General features: G+C 50.6%; 1 protein-coding gene across 4 annotated transcripts in view; it reads right to left on the reverse strand.

The window, feature by feature from the left end:
* The window catches only part of NRP2 (neuropilin 2), a 114,964-nt gene that overhangs the window by 35,219 nt on the left and 56,242 nt on the right, over nucleotides 1-23,503 (reverse strand). For all 4 annotated transcript variants that reach the window (XM_037043518.1, XM_037043517.1, XM_037043519.1 and 1 more), the window contains exons 8-12: nucleotides 19,133-19,277; nucleotides 16,297-16,646; nucleotides 14,256-14,400; nucleotides 10,039-10,155; nucleotides 7,024-7,164 (exon numbers count right to left, since the gene is read on the reverse strand). In XM_037043518.1, the coding sequence (XP_036899413.1) occupies nucleotides 7,024-7,164; nucleotides 10,039-10,155; nucleotides 14,256-14,400; nucleotides 16,297-16,646; nucleotides 19,133-19,277 (898 nt within the window). The remainder of the gene's footprint in view (nucleotides 1-7,023; nucleotides 7,165-10,038; nucleotides 10,156-14,255; nucleotides 14,401-16,296; nucleotides 16,647-19,132; nucleotides 19,278-23,503) is intronic.

Consider the following 23,503-nt stretch of genomic DNA (forward strand, 5'->3'; position numbering starts at 1 on the left):
AATCCTCTTTAGGCCTAATCTAGCTTCTAAAGCCTCAATCTTCCCACCTGTAAAATGGGTGTAATAACATCATCACTGCCCAGGGCGCTGAGGAGGGAGGGGGAAGTGGCATGATGCTTCACAGAAGCATTCACATTGTGCTTCACACGACTTTTCGCATAGGGACAGGGACACAGTAAAATCTCAGTAAAAACTATGGTCTTTGTCACTCTTACTATGGTTGGACACACTGCCTCTTGCTCTTGCCTTCATGTTTGCTTTGTTTTGGGTTTTAGGTCTTTTAGAAAGAAAAAGGGTTGCAAGAGCACCAATACTTTGGAAAGGCCACTCCGAGACAAACGGAAATATGATTTGGCCTGAGGACAGTAAAGATGTTTTTTGGATTAAGACAGTTCCCGGATCCATTGTCTCAATCCCAGAAACCAGCCGGACCCAAGCTGTACATCACGACGCACTGTTTACCACACGTGTGCGTGCGAATCTATGGTAGGTGAAGTAACATGAGCCTGAACGAGAGCGGGAGGGACCTCGTGAGACGGTTTGGACCAGGCCAGCCCTGTTGTCCAGGGGAATGATGCTGAAAACACCCAGAACAGCTGTCCACGTCTCTGCTTTAAATTTCCCAAAGAAGGCGTTTCCACAGGCCACACTGGCCATGCGTTTTCTGGGTCATAGTCCCAACTGTCGGGAACTTCTTAAATTCAGCTTTAAGTTTTCCTACCGTCATTTGGACACACGTCCTCTTTCTATCCCTGATGGAGTACAGCCAGTATTTGTCCTCTGATTTAGAAACACTGTCACTCGTGAAGAATTAAGACCCTTAGCCTTCCCTTCCTTGGGAAACACAGCCCTTCTCCTTTAAATGTCCACTTCCCAGGCCTTTGGTTACAGTGGTAGGTCTCTACTGACCCTTCTCCAAGCTAAGTGCTTCTGTGCTTTTAAGTCAGGGCGCCCATTCACGTGCTGTAATGAAGCACGTGATGTGTGCAAGTGAAGTCTGCTCTTCTGGGATGTCCCAGTTTATGGCCCATTACTGCAAACACAGGGGAGGTTTAAGCACACACTGGCTGTTGATTACTTGAGAGAGCGAAGGGTTGGCATGGCATGGGTGGGCTGCTTTAACGGTTTGCTCGGACTCCAAAGAAGAGCCCTTTGCGTTGTCAAGAGGCTGCCCGAACAGGACAGTTGACTAGCCAAGAACCAGCCCTGACTGCTGCAGACTGTCTTCTTAGTCTCATAGCTGACGGCCGTGATGCCAGCAATGTGGAGCCTCCAACACAATGACAGCGGGAAGGACATGTGTTCGGTTGTTGAAGGAGAATGAAGAAATAACGTCCCGGAGACACAGTCCCCCTCCTCCCAGGCCTGACATACTTGGGAGGCATTTTGCGAGGGTCCCCGACTCAGAACATCTGTTGTTGCCCGTGACACAGGGAAAACAGTCACGTGGGAATGAGCTACAGGGGTTCAAAAGGGCAGAGAGGAAGTGCAGAGGACAGGCTCGCTCAGGCGTTTCAACCTGCTGCTGTCTCCAAAAAGGGTCTCCTGACGTTTCACCTGGCGATTTACAGCCACATCTGGTTTCCGCTGCATAAATGCTTTGTGAGCACGTGATAGCATCCAGCCCAACTGCAAGGGGAACACTGTGTCCCCACCTTACCCAGCCCTGAAATAAATGGCCAGTCTGATCCTCCTGGCTATTGCAAAGCCAAACACACCATCTGTCCAGTATGCACATCTCCTGGCCAGCATCTTGCCCTCCTGCTAGAGCAACCATCTGAAAGAATATTTGGTGCTGCAGGAGATGTAGTCTCTTTGTGTGGGTCATACTTAAAACACGAGTCAGCCCCTCAGCCGGCCTCCCAAGGTCAGCCTGTCTTGCTAAGGTCCTCGAATTAACAACCAGGGAATGGAAACGCTGACTTTGGATGAGCTCAGCAGGCTGTTCTCAAGGTTTACAATGGACTGTTCTGTGGACCGTTTGAGCGTTCGGGCCTGGTCTTTGCAGGAGTCTACCTGGAACTTTGCTTCGGAACATCAGCTCTCATGAGGGCTTCACAGTGGAGGCCATCTTGTCCTCATTCTCTCCCTTTCTTATCAACCCACACGCTACTGGGGAACTCAAGTAATCATGACTTCCAAGGAATGATAATAATTGCTTCTCCTCTCTACTGCTGTCTTTTCTACCAAGTCAGAGAAGTGTTTCTGCTTTCCTTCATGAAGGACCTCTATGCTTTCTTTTTCAGGTTGAAGTTCCGAAGGTACCGCTCCAATGCTGGCTTTCTGGTAGCCAAGCTGGTCTTTAATTTTCTACCATGATCTCAGCCCAGGAAGTCCCTGTCTCGGTCCTGCAGTGGCTGCAGAGCCACCGCCAAGCCACAGCAACCTCTTTCAAAAGGCAGTTCAAGCGAATGCCGGTCCTGTGTCTGGACTATCTGCTGCCACTGGTCCCATCCCTGGGGAAGGTCTTTGGAGTTCAGAGAGTTGCTTTTCGACTCTCAGAGTCCCCACTAGCTCTCTGACAAAATTCAGGCCCATCACAAGCAAGTTCACTCATCCATGACTTCCTTTGGTCTCTCTGCTATCATCTTCCTACCACACCAACCTACACTTACTCGTCTCACGTGTATGTCCCCCAGTTTTGCCCCCCCCCATTCTAATGGAGCTTATTTCATGGCCCACTCTGCATCAGAACAGCCCCATGTCTACCATGCACATTTGATGGGACAGACACTGTTTGTAAGATTCAAATATTTTGGAAAACTGTATTATTGATTTTATGCCCATTTAAGATTGCTTTTGAACTTGGAGTAAAGATTCTGTTCCCCCAATGCAATAAACATATAAATGCGAGGCAGCCAAAGCTCTGTCCTTTCATAACGGCATATGGCATACTATTTGAAACGGGCTTTGCCTGTTCCCTTCCTATCACTTCCACGATCTGAGCGCAGTGAAATGAAGTGACACTGTAGTCATCCTTCATGGGGTCGATGACCGCACAAAGGGCACACATTTAGGGAGGCTGCTCACGCAGCCTGGGGGCCGACCTGGTATAGCGCCTGTACCTCTAGTCTTCTTGTCTGGTTTCTGACAACAACAACAACAACAATGACGACAAAAACAATTATTGTTATGACTGTCGTTGGTACTACTTGGTATTTATTTAGGATACTCTTTTTGATCAAACGAAATAGTTCCTACACTATCCAATGCCTGTGTCACTTACTTCACTATGGCTGTGCACCAAGGTAAGATGAAACAATGACCAAAATACCAGCCATCGAACACACCCATCAAGGGGCAGTAGAAGCGGCGCATCCCCCTACTTATTCGCTTCTTGCTTTGCAGCCAACTGAGGAGCAACAGCGTCAGCGAGGGTCCCACAGGTCGTGCTCACGTTAACGCCTCGTGGCGTGGAGCAGCACTCGCCAAGACAACAGTCTGCGATGAGGAGCAGGCTGCACACCCGCACCACCCAGTGCCGCATGGCTATCGAGCCCTGAAATGTGGCTGGTGTGAAGCAGGAACCCAAGTGTCAGCAGTATGCCACTTTCATGAATTAAAATGAAGACAGCCACCCATGGCTGGTGGCTACCACATGGACAAAGGGGCCATCTCAAGGACTTTTTGGCTCATGCTTTAAAGACCTGGTCCTGATCTTCCTCAAAACTCCCCTTCGGGGGACACTTTCTGCATCGCGGCAGCTGCAGAGAAAAGGCGAAGCGGCCTCTGGGAGAACTTGGGAGCAGCTCCTCTGTAGCCACCAGAGGTCACTGGCTTGGGCACGAGCTCCCCAGGGCGGGTGTGAGCACACTGCAGGCTTCTGAGCCCAAGCAAAGAGCTAAATAAAGAAATTCCGAGTGGCTTGAAAGACTATCTTGAAAAACAAAAACAGTGGAATGAAACCAGTGGGTGTCTTGTCAGCCGTAAGCAACCACTACTGCTAGCCAAAAGAACAGAACTAATTGCTTACTTAAAAGGAAAAGAAAAAAGAAACTCAGAAAAAAACACCCCAAAATATGAGAAAAAAAACTAAATCAGAAAATATCTAAGGAATGTAAGTAGTTTCCACAGACACTTCTAACCCAGCGGCCTTGAGTATGACATTTCAACACGGCTATTCCCTTTTTTCTTTCCTCCCTTCATTCTTCTCCCTACTTGGTGGAGACACCTCCTTCCTTAAACATAATTACTTTTGTTTACCAGTCTAAGAAAGGGGGAAAACCTATGGCCCACTTCTCTTCAAGAGCGGAGCGGGCTCCTCTCCGTGAAACTGGGGATGCGGGGTGACAGGAGCTCTCAGGTTGGCCTGGGAAGGCCCGTGCTCTGATCCCATTAGCATTTGCCCTGCCCCTGAGCAAGCACAGCTGTTTCCTTTCTCCCAACTGCTCCCATCAGGGCCCCATTTTTTCAAAGCAGGGACCACCCTGAACAGAAAGGGTTTTCTGTCCTCTCTTCCTTAGGGCCTGGTATCCTGTCCTGTAAGGAGAAGGAGCCTGGGAAACAACAGCACATGATTTTCTAACTCATCAGAGGGCAGAAGGGCCCTGAAAACAGTATTATGATTTTGTTTTCTGGAGGCAAGTTACAAGTGCCATTTTCCCAAACTTCAGGGATTCCTCTGGAAGAGGAAAACAATTATGGTCTTTCTCAATATCTTAGGCACAAAACACCATTAGATCTAGCAGTTCCTTATGGCCCTAATTTTCCTTCTGTCCCTGTCCATCCAGCCGAAGGCTGGCATTCTGCCCGCGTTGTTAGCTTGCTCTGAGAAGCCCTCCCAACCACAGGGTGTAATGAATCAACCAGGATGGAGACGGGGACTGGAATTCCCAACCATGGCCAGGTTCTGCAGACGGGGCACTCCGGTGAGGCGGAGATGAATGGGCAATGGAACAGACATAAAGGCCAGGGAAGAATGGACAGTAACTTAAGCTGCCACAGAAGTGTCACTTGCTAATCGGTGGCCTTGTGACCTGGACTGGACAGGCCTCTGACATTGTTTGAGGCAATCTGCTCAGAAGTGTGCAAGGGAGGAGGCTGAATGATTAGAAAGAACCTGACATTGAACACTGAGTAAGAGCCAGTAAATGTCCCCATGCTGTGTCATCCACCTTCTTCTGCCAAGCTTCCCTCTTATACACACACCCATGCAGATAAACCAGGAACACAGCAAACACAAACCCACAGACACACACATAGAGATTCACACATAAAACACATGCACACAAACACTAAATGCATATACATTTACACATAAAAACACATGACATATGAACACATACATAAAAACACGAAACACCTTGAGAAAGGAGCACACACACACATAACCCCCCAATAAACACATATAACAAAGCTATGCGCATAAGCACAGAAATACATTACCTACAAATCTTTAAGATAAAAAGTGGGGGTTGGGAAAATCACCAATTAATTGGGCCAAGTCTCAAAGGAGGGGAAATAAAATGAAAAATCCAGGCTGGGTTATAAAAATAAGTATTTTTTCCGACATGCAGGAGGCTCATTATATTAATTAAACATTATTGCAGTGAATGAGAGGAGGGAGGGTGATTAGGGCTGGGACGAGGGTAAGTGTTCTCTCCTGTTGCCCGAGGCTGTGGTGATCTTCAGATATTAATCTCTCCAAGCACTTGAGCACTGAAGAGATAAACACTTGAAATATGAAAATGTTTTTCTCCAGAGCAGACGCTGTGACCCTCTGGGAAAGCGAGTGCAGGCTGTGCCGGGAGGCCGGCCGTGGCGCTCTGCTCCTCTGTCCTGCTGCAGCCCAGGGGGCGGGGCCACGGCCACTTCTTGGGGTGGGGGGTGGAGGGGCAGCTCTGGGAAACCGTGCAGAAGGGCAGGAGAGCTTCCCCCTTTTATTCTCCGGGCAACATTAACTACTAACTTCCAGAATGAACCCCTTTCCTCTGGAACACTTAAGGGGACCTCGGGTCCAGGCCGGGGTGTAGGAAAACTGACAGCTGGTACCCAGAGTGCTGGGCTGGTGTTTGTGAGAGCCCATGGTGAAATTATCTGGAGTTCTGCAAGCCAGTTGTCAAGCATTATTAAAAATTAAATTATAGACAGTTACAATGAAATAAATTATATTAAAAACGAAAGGTAATAAATTCTCAAAACTCAAGACGTCCTAATTATTTGAAGACAATGTACTGGTATCCGTGCCCTTGGAGTTATTTATGTGTATTACATCTGTCTGACGGGAAAACACTGTACAAAGTGGTGTTACTGCGCTTTCTCCGCTCCACCTCCAGCGGTGGTGTCGGCAGCACGAATTTGACCCTAGTAGGAGTATTGACATCACTGAGAGTGGCAAGCATGACCAAGCAGGGTGTTTTAATCCTTGGAGGGCTGGTAGTTCGACAGCTACCAGAACATCACAGTAATGGCATGCGACAGGCAGATGCAAGTAGGTGACTTGCATCTGCCCACTCAGAAGCCAAAGGCAACCCCTCTCTGTCAAGGAGCTGGGGAGGCTTCTGAGCTCAAAGTCTCTGAAAGGACAAGTGCCAGGTAGCTCTGCAGGACTCCCCTGGGTATGGCAGCATTCCGGACCCCGGACTCGGTTCTGCAAGAGCAATGACACCCAAGGAGGAGGACCCATCGGACGTGAGGCCACTGGTTCCCTAACGGGCCATGTCGTTAGAAACGACACTCGGGCTGACATTGGCAAGAGGTTGTGTGAGGGTGGCAGTGAGTCCTGGCTATGGGAACGAGGTCTCCTAGGACCTCCCAATTGCTCTTTCTTCCTCTTCTTTGATCTTGGCCTCTCTCGCTCCCTCCCAGCTTCTAGGCTGACCTGTAATCATAGGAGAGGGGAGGAACTACCGACCTGCTATTCTGTGGGGTGATGTTGTGAGCAAAGACTGTGGTGGTTTGTGGGCAAAGAGCAGAGGATGGCTCTGTGGCGGGGAGTCAGGAAGGCTGCCAGGGAATCTGAGCTGAAAAATGTGGGGAGGGCTAGCACGGGCTCTCTCGTCACTTACTTTGCAGCTGGCTTACCTGGAAACGTCCTGTCGATTGGGCTGGTGCTGCTGGTCCAGGTGCTCCTGAGCCACTTGGCATGGTCGTACATCCAACCACACGGCTCCTCGGGGAAATCAAACTTGCAGTTGAATCCTGAAGGGAGCTGCAAATCATTGTCTAAAGCGGGGAGAAAAATAACCCAAAGGAAGGCAAATGAAATGGATTCAGAGCATAGCCACAGTGGTGCTATTTAAATGGCTGGCAAGGCCCGAGTGCAGAGCAGAGAGAAAGTGGCTCCCTTTGCTTATTCATTTAACTCATCTTGGCGATCATTGGCTTTCGGGTCAGCCTTTGGTCTCATCCTTCCCAGGCATGAAAGCCAAGTCTGCCAGGGGTTCCCATAGTGAGCAATTATAAATGAGGCCACCAAATGGCTTTGGGCGCTAATCAACCTCTTCTGTCCACCTCGGAGAGCAGACAAATGTGAAAATCGCTGTTCCCTAAATGCCAGAGAAGAATGTCTTCCCAGAGCCTCAGTGGATGGCTCGCTCCTGCCAACCTGGCTCTCAGAAGTGATGGGGCAGCCCATTAACAGCCAGAGAGGCTGAAATGCCCGGGAGCTGCGGGCCAGGGAGGAGAAAGTGGCCTCAGACACAGGAAGGCTTGTTTGCCACACTTGACCGCCTTGCGATGGGTCTCCTGTTTCAGAAGTCCAGGTCATTTCAGCATCCCCAGGGGGAGGCACTGCCAGGTGGCATGTTATGGTAAAGTGAGGGGACCAGAGCAGCTGGACCTGCCAGCCGCCCAGCTCAGTGCTGACCAGGAGGAAAAGTAATTCCACATGGTGCTGAGTGCCCGAAGGCCCGGATCTGAGGTCAGCAGAGAGTGCATTCTCATGGAAATCTAAGAAGTGACCACCCGGCGGCTTGTCCCATCTGCTCGCTTGTTCACCTGCCTAAGTGAGGAAGACTGAACATGAAGCATTTCTTCTGAGGTTCCACTCAGCTCTAAAAATTCAGAATGAGCTGCTGCCAAATACGTGACGAAGCAGGGGTGAGTGTGGAGGTGGGGAAAAGAGGAAATGGAGACCCAGATCTAGACGCTTGCCAGCCACGGCTACGGAGACAGCAGCTAAGTGTTGGCTAATGCTGGTAGCAGGGAGGAAGTGGGGTCCTTGGCCTCCTCACTTCCCTTCTTGGGGTTCCCAGGGAGGAATTTCCGAGGGGAAGGCCTAGAATGCAGGTTCAGAAGTCTAAAGGGAACAACGGACTGGTGGATGTAAATTGCTCATACCGTGGAGGTGAGGAGGTCTCACCTCTGAGGGGAAGGGCACCGCTGGCCTGAGAGGTAGAGTGCCACTGGGCGCTGTGTATGCCTCCCCTTCCCGAGGGGAGATATTTAATGCTTGCCCACCACTGGCCAAAGTCAGCTTGAGTCGAGAAGAAACACATGGAATCTATTACAGAAGCATCAACCTGTGGCTTGGAAAAGTCAGCTCTTAGCCCTCACCATCCCTTTCTCCCAACAATTTCTGAATTTCTATTTTTCCGTTTGAAAATATGGAGTAATTCAATATACCGTAATTCCTCTCTAATGTTTATGTGCATACTGTATCTCAGGAACCAAATTCCACAATGAGACCTCATGCAAAAAAAAAAAAGCAAAGGGAGGAACCACCAAAGAAACCTCAAAGGAAACGAACCACTACAAAGGGGAAAATTATATTCAACTTCTGAACGTTTGCAGCAGAACCCTTAAATTTTCCTCCGGGCTGCCATTTGGGCAGGACCCCGCCCCTGCCCTCCACCAACCTAACTTTGCAAATCCGATACCGTATATTAACTCCCTACCCATTCCACTTTTGGCCCTCAAACTATCTTCAACATGTCTTGGAAGATTCTTCAAGTCTCTCCTTTTCAGAAAACAAAAACAAGTTCACGAAAGTGTCAGAATTCTGTATTCCACGGACTCTGACCAATAGTGTCCCTCCACCTGCACAGTGTACTAAAGCCCATTCCTAAAAGCATATGCATTAAATTATCATTTTCAGTCACACAACTTCAGCATTTATTTTTGGCTTCCCTCCCATTCTTCTGTGCAGCCACTTTTTGGGAGTCGGCCACTCCATGGGCGCAGCTCCACAGCCGGTCAGACGGCCGAGAGTGCGGTTCGACAGACTCCGCCCCCCACCTACGGAGCCAGGGCCACGTCTTCGAGCCTCAATCCCTTCCCGAGTCTCTTCATCAATCTTCCCTCATTCTGTTTCATGAACCTTTAAAAATGGTCAGTCATTTACTGTAAATTGAGGCTGTCAAGCATTAGGTTCTAGCCAGAGATGCCAGGTGTTCCAAAATCTGTGGTTTTTAGGAATGTTCTCATACTCGGTAACCTTAGTGGCATGATTTGAAATGCACCGCTGCGATTCCGGGCCTGCCGACTGTTTTATCTAAGGTGGGTGTGTTTAGAAGGCGAAATGAAAGCAATCGGGTTTCCCATGCGACCAGGAGGAGGCCCTGCGTTCTGAAGGCAGGTCGAAGTGCCTCTCTCCCTTCCTGCCTTTGACCTCACTGACCTCCCCTCCCCTCATGCAGGATGCGCTATCTCACGGAGTCGTGATTATTACTTTTTCAATCAGCAGTGAAAGACAGAGCGAAAAACAAGTGAGGCATGGTTAACTGCTGGGTTAACCAGACCACTGCGCTCCATGAACCACGCCAGATAGTCATCCAGATGGTCACCTGACTGTGGTGAAGACCTGGCTTAGTAGGAGGAAAAAGGACCACAGGTGCGGATTCTGCAGAGCAAAGTGAGGGCTAGAGAAGATCTCTCAGAGGAGGCTCCATGCCCATGTGGCTGCTCAGGCTGTTCCGGTATCTGAATGCTTCCGGACTGCTTGTGAACAGCCACTGCTCCAAGCCCCTGAGACACACACCCCCTGATCTCTGACCCAGGGGACCTCCAAGTTCCTGCCCCAGCCATAGCTCAGTTGCCACCCCCACTGGTTGGCACCCATGCACCCTGGGTGAAATAGGACTTTGACCCCATCCTCACCATCCTCAAAGCTGCAGTTCTCTCCGCACTCCGTGGCCTCCTCATCGATGGGGTACGGGGTGGTGGTCTCTTCGCTCTTCACGGTGGGTCCCAGTGTCTCTACTGTAGGCTTTGCATCTGCGTAGAGGCAAAGGAAGGGGCGTGAATGTTGCGTGCAGCAGCTTGCATCGAAATGCAGCTGGAGGAAGACGCCCAAAACTAAGTTTCCTCCCTAAGTGTGCACTACCAGAGAAGGAAAAGGAAGGAAAATGAAGATGGACGTACACACACTCTCCGAAGTCACCTCTGTGTGCCATGTGAATGATGTCAGGAGCATTGTGTGAGTTGAACAAAAATGGACCCGAGCTGAAGAAACAGCCCAGAGAGCAGGCCCGAGAGAGAGGGATGCATGCTCCTTAATGTACACCAGAGGCCCTGTGGTGGCACACGGGCTGAGCGAGGCGTTAGCGAATGTGGGCACTATGGCCCAGAGGTGGGGCTCAGCCATGCTAAGGTGCTCTGTTTAGGGCAGAAGTGTGGCTTGGCACAGGCACAAAACGAATGGTGCCCATCAAAAGTGGTCTGAGAAAATCTCGGTGCTTAACAAAGACAGCTTCCATCCCATGGAAAGGCCCATCTGTGCACTTCCCCTTGGGCGGTGCGCCTCACCCCTGCTCTCAGGTGGAACAGACTGCCTCCTTTCAGCTTTCTGAGTCAGACGGAACTTTCTGAACCAAAGCTAACCTGACCTAGGAGGCCCGCCTATAACAAGATAATCAGCAGCACCGTCACCAAAGCCATAAGCAAAGCCAGCCGCTTGGGAGGTGTGACCCTAGACACCGTTGTCATGTTTGCACAGAAGTGAATAGAAAGGAATATAGATTCAAAGGGACTCAGACTCCATTTGATGGAAATAATTGGGGGCTGTACCTTTAGGTCACAGGTGGGGCAGATTCAAATGCTTCCTGGAGGCAAATAGCTACTGTAAACCAGGATAAATGGCTGGAGGTTGAGGAGAGTCAAGTGTGGGACAGAGGGTGGCAGAGGGGACACTGGTTTAAAGGAGGCCACCATGACTGCTCCAGTAGATTGAGGCTCTGAGGGGTGGGGGTGGAATGGGGTGGGGAGGTGGCCCAATGTGCCCAGATCTTGCAAAAAAAAATTTTGCCCACATGAACTCAACAACCCCCATAGAAGACCTCCAGACGTATCAATGCTGGCAACTTATTCAAAATATTATAAGAAGCAGAATGCAACAAAACTGGGCTGGGTCAAACCTAGCTGCAGGAAGTCAGTTCTGACCCAGGCAATTCATTCACCCATCTATTCACTTGTTTATTTGCTCACTCCACTCATTCATTCAGCAACCATTTATGAAATGAATATAATGTTGTGAGTCAGGCCCTTGGTGGGGCAAAAAGGAGTTCTGGTAACTGGTTTTCCAGTCCCTGTGCTGTGGGTGGGGTCTTTGCCCCAGAGCTCCAATGAGACTCCCCAATAAGCTTGTGCATTGCCCCTCCCACTTTTACATGTGTTCCTTGGCATTACTGCGTGTGATTAGGCGTCTTTGTCAGGCCCCCTTCAGGACACCATTTAATAAAGCCAGGAGCTGAAAAGAAATCACTAAATACGCTGAATAGCTTTCTCACGGTTGACTTTCCATCTTTTTGCTATTAAGTACCATGCACATAACCTTTCACACTTCCCTTTGCTGTGTCTGCCTCTGGATCACAGTAAATAGCAAATAACCTCGCAGCGTCCTAATTTGTAAGTTCAAATTTGTCACTGTGTCACAGAATCTCAGACTCATTTGTAAAGCAAACTCCAGGCAGTAAGGCAAGAAGTAATCATTTGAAACACTAACCAGCCAACAGGTGAGGCAGCCCTGTCAAATTATTTAGCTGCAGCGACTCAATGCATTATTTTCCTGGGACCCTTCTGGGGTGGGGATGAAGAAGCGAACCAAGGATGAGATGCAGAAATGGACCGACATGTGAAAAGCAAGAAAGCCACGTGCCCTAGCAGAGCAGCTTCTGGAAATGTTAGGTAGCAAAACGGGTGAGCTGGTTGGTGGCGATGACGTTAAACCCAGGGGCACAGGGGGCTGAAAGGAACAAGTGGGCAGGGTGTGTGACTGACAGTGAAGAAACGGCAGCCGGCCTCTGTGACCACTGTGTTTGTACTGGGCGCTCCGAGGTAACTGGCCGTTAAACTGCAATCGAAACCAGATGTCTGAGACTTCAAAGGGAGGGAGGCCGGCCCCAACTCTGATCTTCCGAGGAATGACCAGGCAGGACTTTGAAATGAGAAACCTGTTGCTGACCATCACCAGTGTAATTTGGGCCAGGTTGGGGTGGGGGAGTATTAAGTGGAAAAGGCAATTTGCAACTGTCCAGCCAGTCAAAGAGCGGGGCCAGGCTGGGAGAGGCATGGCACAGAGGGGCCGAGGAGAGCAGGGGAATGTGTCGGCCCCCAGCGAGCTGAGCGACCTCTGGCCAGTCGTTTCCTCTTTCTGGGACTCAGTTTCCTTGTCTGTGAAAGAGGGGTTGGCTTAGATTTATGATTTCTTATCGAACCATACGTTGCCCTCATTAGTAGGTTGTGGAGTCAATTTAATGGGTGGAGACCAGCATTTGAAAGGTAGGAACGACACTATGTCAAAGTGCACAGATGTGGAGACATGGTGAGGATGAGCTCTGCTTCGGGAATCTTCTGTCAGTCCTGTTCACGTATCCTGACACCTCAGGTGCCAGGCAGCAGTCCAAGTGCTTGCAGCCTGTCATCTCATTGGCCCCTAACAATCGCCTGAGGGGGCGTGGCTCTGGCACTTTCACACCCATCTTTCTGCTAAGCTGACTGACCTGGTGGGAGACGAAGCACCCTGTCTGAAGTTACGCCACCAGTGATGGGCAAAGGCAGGGCTTGTGCATGGCAATCTGTGAGATAACACACTATTCCCCCCGGGCCCATACGTGGGTGTGCTTGCGTGTGCGTGTGTGTGCGTGCACACTCGTGTGCTTGTAGGTCAAGTGGGTTGTTGCATAAATTTATTTTAAGTTGTGGGTGACAGTTAAAAACATTTGAAAGCCACTGGCCCAGAGGCTCCTGGGTCTCGTGACTCTAATACTCTGACTCCACGGAGGCCGTAAATGCCACCAGCTTGTGTCGCTGCTGGAGGGAGAGTTTTCAGCACCTCAAGCGGACAGGTAATGCACACTCAGCCGGCAGCAGGGAAAGTTGGCCTTAGTCCTGCCCGATGGGGAGTAAAGTGCCTTCCCACTTAGTGTGTGCATTGGCGCTGCCTTCCATCTGAGAAGAGGCTAATCTGGGCGGGATCCCACCTGCGCGCCTCAGCGGGCCTCCTCCTCTGCACCACCACAGCTGGCACACGGGAGGCACTTTCCTCCCCGGGAGCCAAAAGCACTTCTCTGGCATGCCCTTATTATCCTTCAGGCCACCCTGCTGGGGGAGCTGGTGACAGGTACGGCACAGACAGGAAAATGGAGACACCTGGGGCCCCCTGGCATGGGGCTCATGTGGCCCCTTCTGACAGGCAGTGTGGGTGCCCAGGGGAGACCCAGTGTCAGCTCTGTGGAGGAGGGAGGGCCGGTGCCCAGAGGAAAGTTGGGGTCCGACTCAGAAGGACCAGGCCCTTCCTGGCAAATACGAGAGTGGGCGTGTGTACTCAGCAGACCTGGGCTGCCTGGCAGGGGCAGGAATAAGCAGTCTCCCACCGCACACTGGGAAGCAGTGCCCAGCAACAGGGTCCCTCCTGAGCAAATGAATACCTTTTACAGATGTGGCTTCGAAATGAAAATGCAGTCTCTTAGCCACTGACATCTGGAGGCCAGATTCAGACATAAACCAATTACTTTATTATCATGAGGGTTTTTTTCTTTCCCTAAATCAACAGCCACAGCTCCCTGGCCTGAAGAGTCAGGGTCTAATTGAATTTGGGTGGGTAGTGTGTGGTTCTGATTTGTTTTTGAGACTCGGGCTGGAGAGCTGAAATCATCCTTTAAAAATGACAAAACCCCCCCTCCCTTGAGAAATTGTCCCAAGGCCAGAGGCTGTGGTCCCCATGGCCTGAGGCCGGAGAACATGGCGGGGCCCAGGGGAGGCAGCTCTGCAGAGTTTGGGGCTAATAGGGTTTCAACTGGAGATGAGGGTCCCTTCTGGCCCCATCCACATCACGGTCTGAACTCCTCCTCGAGCATCTTGACAAGGGGGGGCCTTACCTGTCCAGTCACAGCCAAGCACCTCCAGCCGCATCCCGATTCCCGCTGGCGACCACCTCTCAGGGTACACCCGCACGTACTGCGCAGGGACGGGGTCGAACCTTCGGATGTCAGGCGTATCGTAGTGCATGTTCCCTTCAAACAGCTGCAGGGGAGTCAGGGTGCTCAGCCCTTCCTATGAGGGACCGCCTCCTCCATCATCCCTTCCTTCCCTTTCCTCCCCTTTTCTCCTTCCCACCCTTTACATCCAACCAGAAGGCAGCATCATGGTTGATTCAAGATCGCTGCACATCACGATCCATGGGTGCTCTGTTCTCAGACCAAGGCTCTTTCTTATTCCTTGGGAAGGTGGTTAGCGGCCCGGAACATGGAAAACAGGGAGCCCACGTCAGTGGCAATTGCCAGGTCCTGTCTTCTGCCCTGGGACTGAAACTGGGGGCTCAGAAAAGCACTAGGCTCCAAATGAGTCGTCGGCTGGACTGCGCCAGGGAGAAGAGAAGGGAGTTTAGGCTGCCTTGCCCATTCCAAAGTTCTCAGTTGCTTGGGAAAAGAAGCTCTTTTTCTAATTTTTGAAAGCCTAGATTGAGACAGTCCCATTGACTGAGGTTCTAAGTTCACTGAGAGACTGGAGGGAAAGCGGCCATTGCCGTCTCTAGATTAACAATGACGCCTTCTGGTCACACGCTGATGGGCAGAGGCTGTGTTCTCCAGACCTCTGCTTTAGTGGAGTCAGTTCCACCAAAATATAACTCCCCTAGAGCCCCAAAACATGAAACAGATGGCGGTGGGCTGACCGCCCTGCTGGAAATTAGGTGGGGGACCCAACCCAGAGCACACCCGGGAGCCCCTGGTTTAGGGGAATGTTGGTTTGGTGTAGGGGCAGCCAGGGGTTGTGGCAGATCCGCACCCAGGAATGCTGCAGAATCACCCCACTCTGCGGGATGCCCTGGCTCCACAGTTCCAAAACAGGGGGGCTGTCAGGGGGAGGGCAGGCTCTGACCCTGGCTAAGACCATCTCCTTTCCCAGGCCCCCACAGTGGTTAAGGAGAGCCGGGGTCAGCTCTCCCTGGGGACGTCTCTGGTCCAACTTCTGCTCTATCCCCTGAAGGTTCCGGTTACCAGGCCCTGAACCCTTCCCAAGCCTCTGGAATTGCAAGCTGGGAGTGTACACCAGCATTACAAAACCTCCAAGCCAGCCCTCGTCTCTGCGTCAGGAATGAAAACATTTTCTTAGTGAAGGGGCTAGACAGAGACATGTGATACCCCTTTCCTTGTTACGGGCCCTGTTCTCCTGAGGAAAACTAGGGGGTAACTTAGAAGTGAGGATGGGGACGTCCGGCTAACTGGGACATGAACCTGGAGAAGGGATGTGATGTCTTCCCTCCTTCCTGGGCCCCCCCCCCGCCCCCCCGCGCCCCGTGGGAGGCCGGCCCTCACTTCTCTGCCAGCTGAAGGGCTGCGCTACACTGGCCTGTGCTTGAGGTCGGCCCGGCCTCGGCGTGAGGGGTGGGGAAGAGGGAAGAGTCCAGACTAGGAAACTGCACAGGAGGGCAGCAACGTTCAGAAAAACACAGTTGTTTTTGGAAGTAATATCCTTCATTTCTATAGTTTAGCCTCCAAAAACCACATCTCCTCTGGATGTCTGGCCAATTGTTAGGAAACTTTATCTGAGAGAGAATACAATGGGCATCAAACTTGACCGAAAGGCATTCAGGCTTTGGAATCAGACTCGCGAGGCCTGGGTCGTGGAAACACCGCAGGGACACCGTGTGACCCTGTGCATGATGTCGAGCCTCAATCTGTCATCCCTAAAATGGGTCTGGCAAAAGGGCCTGTCTTCTAAAAATGTTCTAAGGATTAAAATAATAATGATTAAAAGGAGGCATTTAGTGCAGTGCCCGGCACAAAGTAATCTCTTCAGTAATATTTGTTAGTCTGGAATAGAGGGGTTTGGTGATGAGCACCTAGGTGGGAAACCAGCACCCCCAACTTAAACTGCCCACCCAGGGGAGGGTTCCAGAGTCCTCTGGGGATGGCTTACCTTCGGCTGCTGGGTCTTGGGGTCCTGGATGTATTCCCAGTCCTTGCCGTTCAGGCTGTAAGAGACTTTGAATTTGCGCACAAATGCCCTAGCTTCCACTGCGGCGATGCTGTCTCCTCCTCGGGCCCCCTGAATGATGACACCTTTCACTGTCTTGGGCACTCCCAGGTCCACCTGAAGCCATTCCTCGCCTGGCTCGACCTGAGGGATCCTAGGGAACCAGCCTGAGCGGCTGCTGACCAGGCGAGCGGCACTGGGGCTCCAGAGGTACTCCCGGGTGGAGGAGGCAGAGATCTGGGAGTCGGTGATGAGGCCCGAGAGCATCCCCAGCATGTTGGAGCAGGGAGCATCTGTGGAGAGGCAGGGAAGACACCAGAGGTCAGGGCTGACACCGTATCAACCAACGGGGGGACCACCCTCGGTTATCCGGGAACTGTAAAAAAGACCCCACTGGTAGCAAACACTTTCAGTCAGCACTTAATTCTTTGCATTTCAAAGTAGAATAGTGTTGAAGTTAAGAGCTGAGAGTGGGAGCCAGGCTGCCTGGGTTCTTGTTTGCTCTGCCACTTACTAGCTGTATGACCTTGGACAAATGATTGAATTGCTCGGTGCCTCAGTTTCCCAGGTCTAAAGAAGGACTATAGTAGTACTGACCCCTTGGGGGTTGTTGCAAGGATCCCGCTAGTTATTATACAAAAGCTCACAGCCCTGTGCCTGGCGTGTCTAAGTACCCAATGCTGTCAGCCGCAGGCTCCCATATCCTTGTTGGTGACACCAGCCCCTGACCCTCCCCAGGGTGGTGAGCACAGTCAGGAGCTCAGCTGAGCATAGGTTCCTGGTGATGGTTTTCCCAGCTGGAGGGAAGCCTTCCTGGGGTCAGATCTCTATTCCGCAGGTGTTATAATAGCCCCTTCCTACTTTCTGTCCTTCCCACGAGCCCCAAACGCTGCTCCCCTCGGCCGTCACCACCCCACCCTTTACTCATCTGCCAAGCTTATGTGCCACACGCTCAGAAGGCTGTCCCCCAGTTTTCGAGCGATAGTCAGTTAGCTTTCTGCAGTCACTCTTTCTCAGAGCCCCCCGTTCTTTTCCTCCAGACACATTTCTCAGTTTGTAATTATCCGGTACTTGTCTTTGTGAATTATCTGCCTTGCCCACTAGCCTGAAAGTTCCATGATGGCAGAGACCACATCTGTTGTGCTCACTTCTCCAGCCCCAGCTCCAGCATGGGGCCAGCCCATAGCAGAGTGTTTGTGCAGCCAATGAGTGCGCGGAGAAGGCAGGGTCCACCGTCAGTGTGCGCTAGACTCTTGTAAGCCGAATTACAGATCCTCCAGGTGGCCCCAGTTCTTCAAACCTGCTGGCTCTCCCTTCTCAGTTTTTCAGAAAAGTGAGTTTTAACTGAGCCCTTGCTGGTTAGCCTGTGCTGACTGGAACAGCAATGTGAAAGGGACAAAACACAGTCCCCTACGTAGGGCTAGGATGAACCACTCCCACACGAGGGAAGCTGAGTCTTTGTGCAAAGGTGACCAGAGCAGAGGATTTGTACTGAGAAAATGTGGGCTCAGTTTCTGGTTCTGCCGCCTTCTGGTTGGGTGATGTTGGGCAAGCTGTTGATCCTCTCTGAGTCTTGGTGTTCTGCTCCATTGACCTCACAGGGTTGTTACGGATGGTAGACAAGATGGTGTGCAAAGAAGGCATGTGAAACATACCGAGAGCATATATATGTGAGGTATTTTAACTATTAATAGAAGCCTGAGACAGTGTCTCACCGTGGAGCACTCCCTGTCTGAGCTGGAAGGAACGACTAGGGGACAGGATGGTGAGCAGATGTACACAGAAGACACTTCCAGGCCAAAGAAGCAACTGGTTTGCTCTGGGCTTAGTCTACAAGACAAAGGGGGCAGACTCTTCGTAAATGGCTGGGGCTTGGCCAGCCACCATCTTCTCTCCTTCCCACCACTGCACCAGCCTTCCGATGCCATCCCTGTGCCAGCCATGGTCCTTCCAATCTCTTCCCCACATTGCACCGTGGGGGTCTCAGCTCAGATTCCATGCCCACTCCCTCACTTTCTCTCTTGGTCCATCCTGTCCCTGTGCCATTGAGCAAGCTGTGACCCCTCCCTGGTGGACCTTCCCTTTAGTCTTTACCAGGTGAGGCCTGTGTGCCCTCTGCCCCCAGCTCAGTCACCACTTCCTCAAGGAAGTCCTCCTCTTTCCTGACCTCCAAGGTGGGGTCAAGTCCTCTACAATGTTCTTTATCATAGTTTTGATTTTACTTTCATTTACAGGTTTTTTTGTGCATTGCTGTGTCTTCCCAACTTGTCCAGATGTCCCTACAGAGTTGGGTCTGTTGTGCTCATCACTGTATCCACAACGCCTTGCATAGCTCTTGGCCCCCAGCTGAGGCAGCAGAAAGTGTTATTTGGGAGCCGAGCTCTAAGTTCAAACTGCCTGGTTTCAAACCCTGGCTCTACTGCTTACTGCCAAAGGGACCTGTGCCTCCAAGTTGGTTTCCTCAGCTCTAAAATGGAGAGTAATAATAACATGTAATCCATAGAGTCCTTACAAAGATTATAAAAGGTAACATACCTGAAGTGCTTAGAATGGAACCTGGCACCCAGTTAGCATTCAATAAATGTCAGCCAGTAGAAACAGTAGACTTCTGATAAGTATATACTGAGTGAATGAATGAATGAATGAATGAACGAATAGAGGAATTCTGCTAAGACTTGCATCCTTGAGCCAATCCTAGAAAGGTCATGCGGAGCAATCGTGCTGTTGGCAGAGCCCAGGATGCCACCAGCTCCCCAACCTCACTGGAGCTCCCCCTCACCTGTGACCCGGCAGCCAAAGAGCTCCAACCGGAGGGCGATGCCCGAATGCCAGGTCTGAGGACGGACCCGGACGAACCTCGTCAGCAGCGGCGTGTGCAGCTTGTTCAAAACCACCTCTGTCGCATCGTTGTTGGCTTGGAATACCTGTAACATAAGACGCGAGACCACATGAATGAAATCCCCATTTGTACTTGGGCCACCCGTGCAGCCTTTGAAGGGGGTGGGAAAGTTCTGTTGAATTTTATTTCCTTCAAGTTTAAAAATAATCAGTGGGTTTGTTGTTTGGGGCGTTTTTGGAAGCACCATGAAAAAAAAATCTAATTTCTCACAGAGCTTTAACTTGAAAACAATAAACGGTCTTCACAAAAACTTTCGGAGGCAAAGAAAATTTTGCCTCTGGGCTGAGAGCAAGCAAGGAGGGCACTGTGAAAAGAAAAACACCAAAGAAGCTAAGTGTGAGGGAAGCAGAATATCCTTTAAAAATGGAGCAGAAATGTCATCTTTTAGGGCTTGTGGACCTCACTCACCAGCTTGAACTTGCCTCTCCCCCGTATTCATGTTGCAGACATATAGTCATATTTGCAGGGTATTTAATAATTAGGAAGTGCTTCACAACTGTTTTTGTTAGTTACTTAGAGGCCTCCTTGTGCCATGAACGGGTGGGAGGCACCGTCCACCCCCAGGGCCCCTGCGTCAGTCAACATGGTCTTGGGTCTCTCTGGTCTTTGTTGTAGGGTCAGGGTTGCAGACGGTCCCCTTGGAATCCTCCTCTGACTTCCGCTCGCTGTAGTCCCCACTCTGTAATGAAATCCATCCCTGTCCCCATCTGACCAATGCATCTCTTACCGGAGGAAAGGCTTTTTGGAATAGCTTCTAATCCAACATGGTGGGAGCCAGTCCTAGCCTACCAGATGGCCCAAATCAATAACGGCCATATGGACCTTATGCTTTTTTGTGTTTGCTCTCCATTAAAAAAGTAGCTGGAGCAAGTATATGTGAGTTTCTTTTGGTTTTCTGGATAAGGGCGGAGGGGAAGACGAAGTAACCAACCATCACTTTTAAATCATACCTGTCATAGCTGCAATAATCAAGTGACTGTAAATCTACTCACAGCCGGCTGTGGCTCAGCTAGCAATTTCTCCCGGGTAGGGGGGTCGATGCGCCAAGTGCTTGGTCACGGACGGGCCGGGAAACTGGTGTATCTGAATAGGAACACCTTGGAGCCAGACCCTCTCTAGAGCCAAGTGCATCCACCACACCCCGAAGTTAAGTATTATTATTCCCACTTTGTTGATGAGGAAACCGAGCCATCTGTCTGGATCCCAAAGCCCTCACCATGTTTTTAGGGCATAGGCTGTGGTTCCTAGGTGGACCATCATCTCTTCTAATACATTTGCAGTGTTGGTGTTGGTGCCTGGAAGTCACGGAGCCCTTAGGGTCTCCAAACATGGACCGAATGGGTGTAGAGCTTCTTCCTGGTGTGTTTACAATCTCAATTTAGAATGCTCTGGGAAACAGCAAAGAACAGCACGGACGCTCAGAGCTAATGAACAAGGTGGTCCTTTCTTCCTCAGGAAGGGTAACCAGAAGCTCTGCCTTTTGGCAACCTTGACCCCACCACATTTCCTGCTTGCTAAGGTCCAAAGTTAGAGCCATTTAACATAAAGCACACCCCTGGTTGTGAGGACAAAGAGATAAGAGACATCACATCTTTTGCAACCAAATGAGAAGTGGCTTGCTTAAGACAAATAGAGGAAGGGAGAGGGAGAAATAGGTTTCTGCCAGTCCACTGTATTCTGTTTAAATCTCTTGTTCCGGGTGCTAAGCTCACAGAGTCCTGGGGAGCCTGGACTGTTCTGATCCCAAGGACATCACTTTCCTCCTCGGCTGCCTTGGTGGTTGCAGGGAGCACAGAGGCAGGATGACTTGACCACTCGTCTCTCCCAAGTTCCATCTGGCTGCTTTATGCATAGGGACAGAGGGAACAGAGGGGCAAAAAGACCAAGCAGGGAAGGCCAATGGCCAAGGAAACACCCAGAAAGAGGGCAAGAGCCAGACACCCGGGAGAAGGTCGGCAGAGAGAGGCGGAGAGAGGTGCTGAGGCTCTTAGTCTCAGACGGGGAAGACTGGAAGGAGGGAGCAGGGCCCAGGAAGGCCCCCACTTCACCATGCACATTCCTTGGCTTCCTGGGGGCTTATAAAGTATCCCGTGGCTCTGAGGAAAGGGAGAGAGGAACTGGACCCATTCAGGGAAGATTAATCAGTGCTCCCAGAATCCTAGAATTCAGCATGAGGCAGAGGCTTTGTGTTTGTTTTTTGTTTTGTTTTGGCAAGGAGGAAGCAAATGCAGCACTTTGCTTATTTCGGGACGGGTGCTGTGAGCAGTTGGGGGGCCACCACTGGCCAGCTCCCCGAGGATGATGACAGTGACTGTGTGTGGCCTCCATCAGGGGATGCCAAGGAGTTGGACGGGAGGGGCCTGGTTGGCCACGTGAATGCATAATTGGAGCGTTGAGTGGATTTGAACTTTAACGCAGCTGCAATCCACAGCTCACACACCACGCTGGTGCTGTTTAGTTAGAAACACAGCATGTCTTATATGTTTTTAATATCCAATTTTATCTCATCTGACCCCTTCATTTCTCAGCCTTGGCAGAAAAATATGAAGAAACCTTTCTCCCCCTACCTCAGTGAGGAAATGACTGTGTCTTTGGACTGCCTTCGGGAGGCCGGTGTGTGTGAATGTGGCTGCATGCGTGTGCTCACTCATGTGTACACGTCCAGGGAGAAGGCTGGTCTTCCCATGGATGCACATGGTCACAGGCTTTGAGGGAGCACCCTCAGGTCTCTGCCTACAGTGACAGCAGTCAGAAGGGAGGCACGCACTTGGTCTGTCTGCCCTAGGCCCCAGCCTGGCTGCTCAAACTGAACTTCACGCAGCCATTCCATTTTGTTCAGCTTCTCCCACCCTTGGAACCAAATCAGGCTCTTTCGATGTGGCCTCACAGCCCTTCATGGTTCTGGGCCCAGTCCCTTCTCGGTTTCTTGTTTGCTCTTGACCTCTGCCCTCTGCAACTGGGACCCTTTGTTAAAGGAATACCATCTTATTTCAGTAAACTATTTATACACCTTTTACTCTGAGTGTGGCACGTGGGGGCCAGGGGACTCCCAAACCACTGAACTAGGAGCCAGGAGACAGACTTTACTGCTAATTAGCTCAAAAGTGTGAGCCCCAACTTCCTCCTCTATTAAAGGAGGGGACTGTGTGAGTTGATTTCTAAGGTCCTTTTTGCCCCCCAGATTCTAAGCCTTCACAAGAGTTTTCCATCTAGCACTGCCCCAGGAGAGTTCTCGTTGTCACAGGGCATTTTAGCTGCTGACAGTCCCTGACAGCCTAACTGGTGTGTGGACAAGTGCTGTGGACGTTTATGCACCTTGAGTGGTGACCAGAACCCACTCAGAGGAAGAGTGTACTTGGTGGAGGCTGTGCTTCCCTAACAGTTCAAATTATTAATAATGAAGAATAATAAATAACAGCACCTCGGGCCTTACATATTGTCTTTCGTCCAAAGATATCAAAGTGCAATTTATGAAAATCCATTTTAATGAAATATTAAGCACTTTCTATTTCTCCTGGCCCAATGGATTTTAAGGTCTCTATTTTTCTCCCTGCATCTCCCTATTTATGGCTGGTAAATGCTATCATATATTATACATCTTTATGACTTTCTCAATGCTTCTGTGGTTTCAGAATCACCTTTCATAAGTTTTCTGGCCGAATCCTCTGAGATGGATTCTTGGCTTCCAGACTAGGCATTGTAAGGTCAGGGGTTGTGTGCATGAGAGGCAGTGCCAGGAAACTGGTTTTACGCCCTATGCCCTGCCGGCTCACTGAGTCACTATAGGCAAGTCAATAAACCTTAGATACCCTGGTGTCTCCTTCAGGAAAATGAAGTCAATAACAGGCTTGCCGATAGATATGGTACAGTCCACCAGTCCTCCCTGCGGCCTCCAGTGCCGACGTAATACCCAGGACAGAAGTGGGAGGGGAAGCGACGTCACAGGTCACAAGTGGGTCTTGGTGAGATGGGGAGAGCACCAGTTCTGAAAGCCGTTGGCTCCCAAGTCCAAGCTCGAGGCCAACCATTTTCAAGCCATAACTTTGCAGTGAGGTGTCCATAATTCTGAGAAAACTCAGTGGATTGTCAGCATAAGGTACACCCAGAAAGGCATATATCTAATGCCATCAAATTATAACATCTGCTTGAAAAGCTGGATGTCACAGATGGTATACATTTTTGTTAATTTTAAAAGAAGAATGCTAATTTGGTTGCCTTAGCACCCAAAGGAAAACCAGAAGTATGTTCAAG

The sequence above is a fragment of the Sturnira hondurensis genome, unplaced genomic scaffold (genome assembly GCF_014824575.4).
Source record: "Sturnira hondurensis isolate 20B ecotype Veracruz unplaced genomic scaffold, ASM1482457v3 Scaffold0004136, whole genome shotgun sequence".
Lineage (NCBI taxonomy): Eukaryota > Metazoa > Chordata > Mammalia > Chiroptera > Phyllostomidae > Sturnira > Sturnira hondurensis.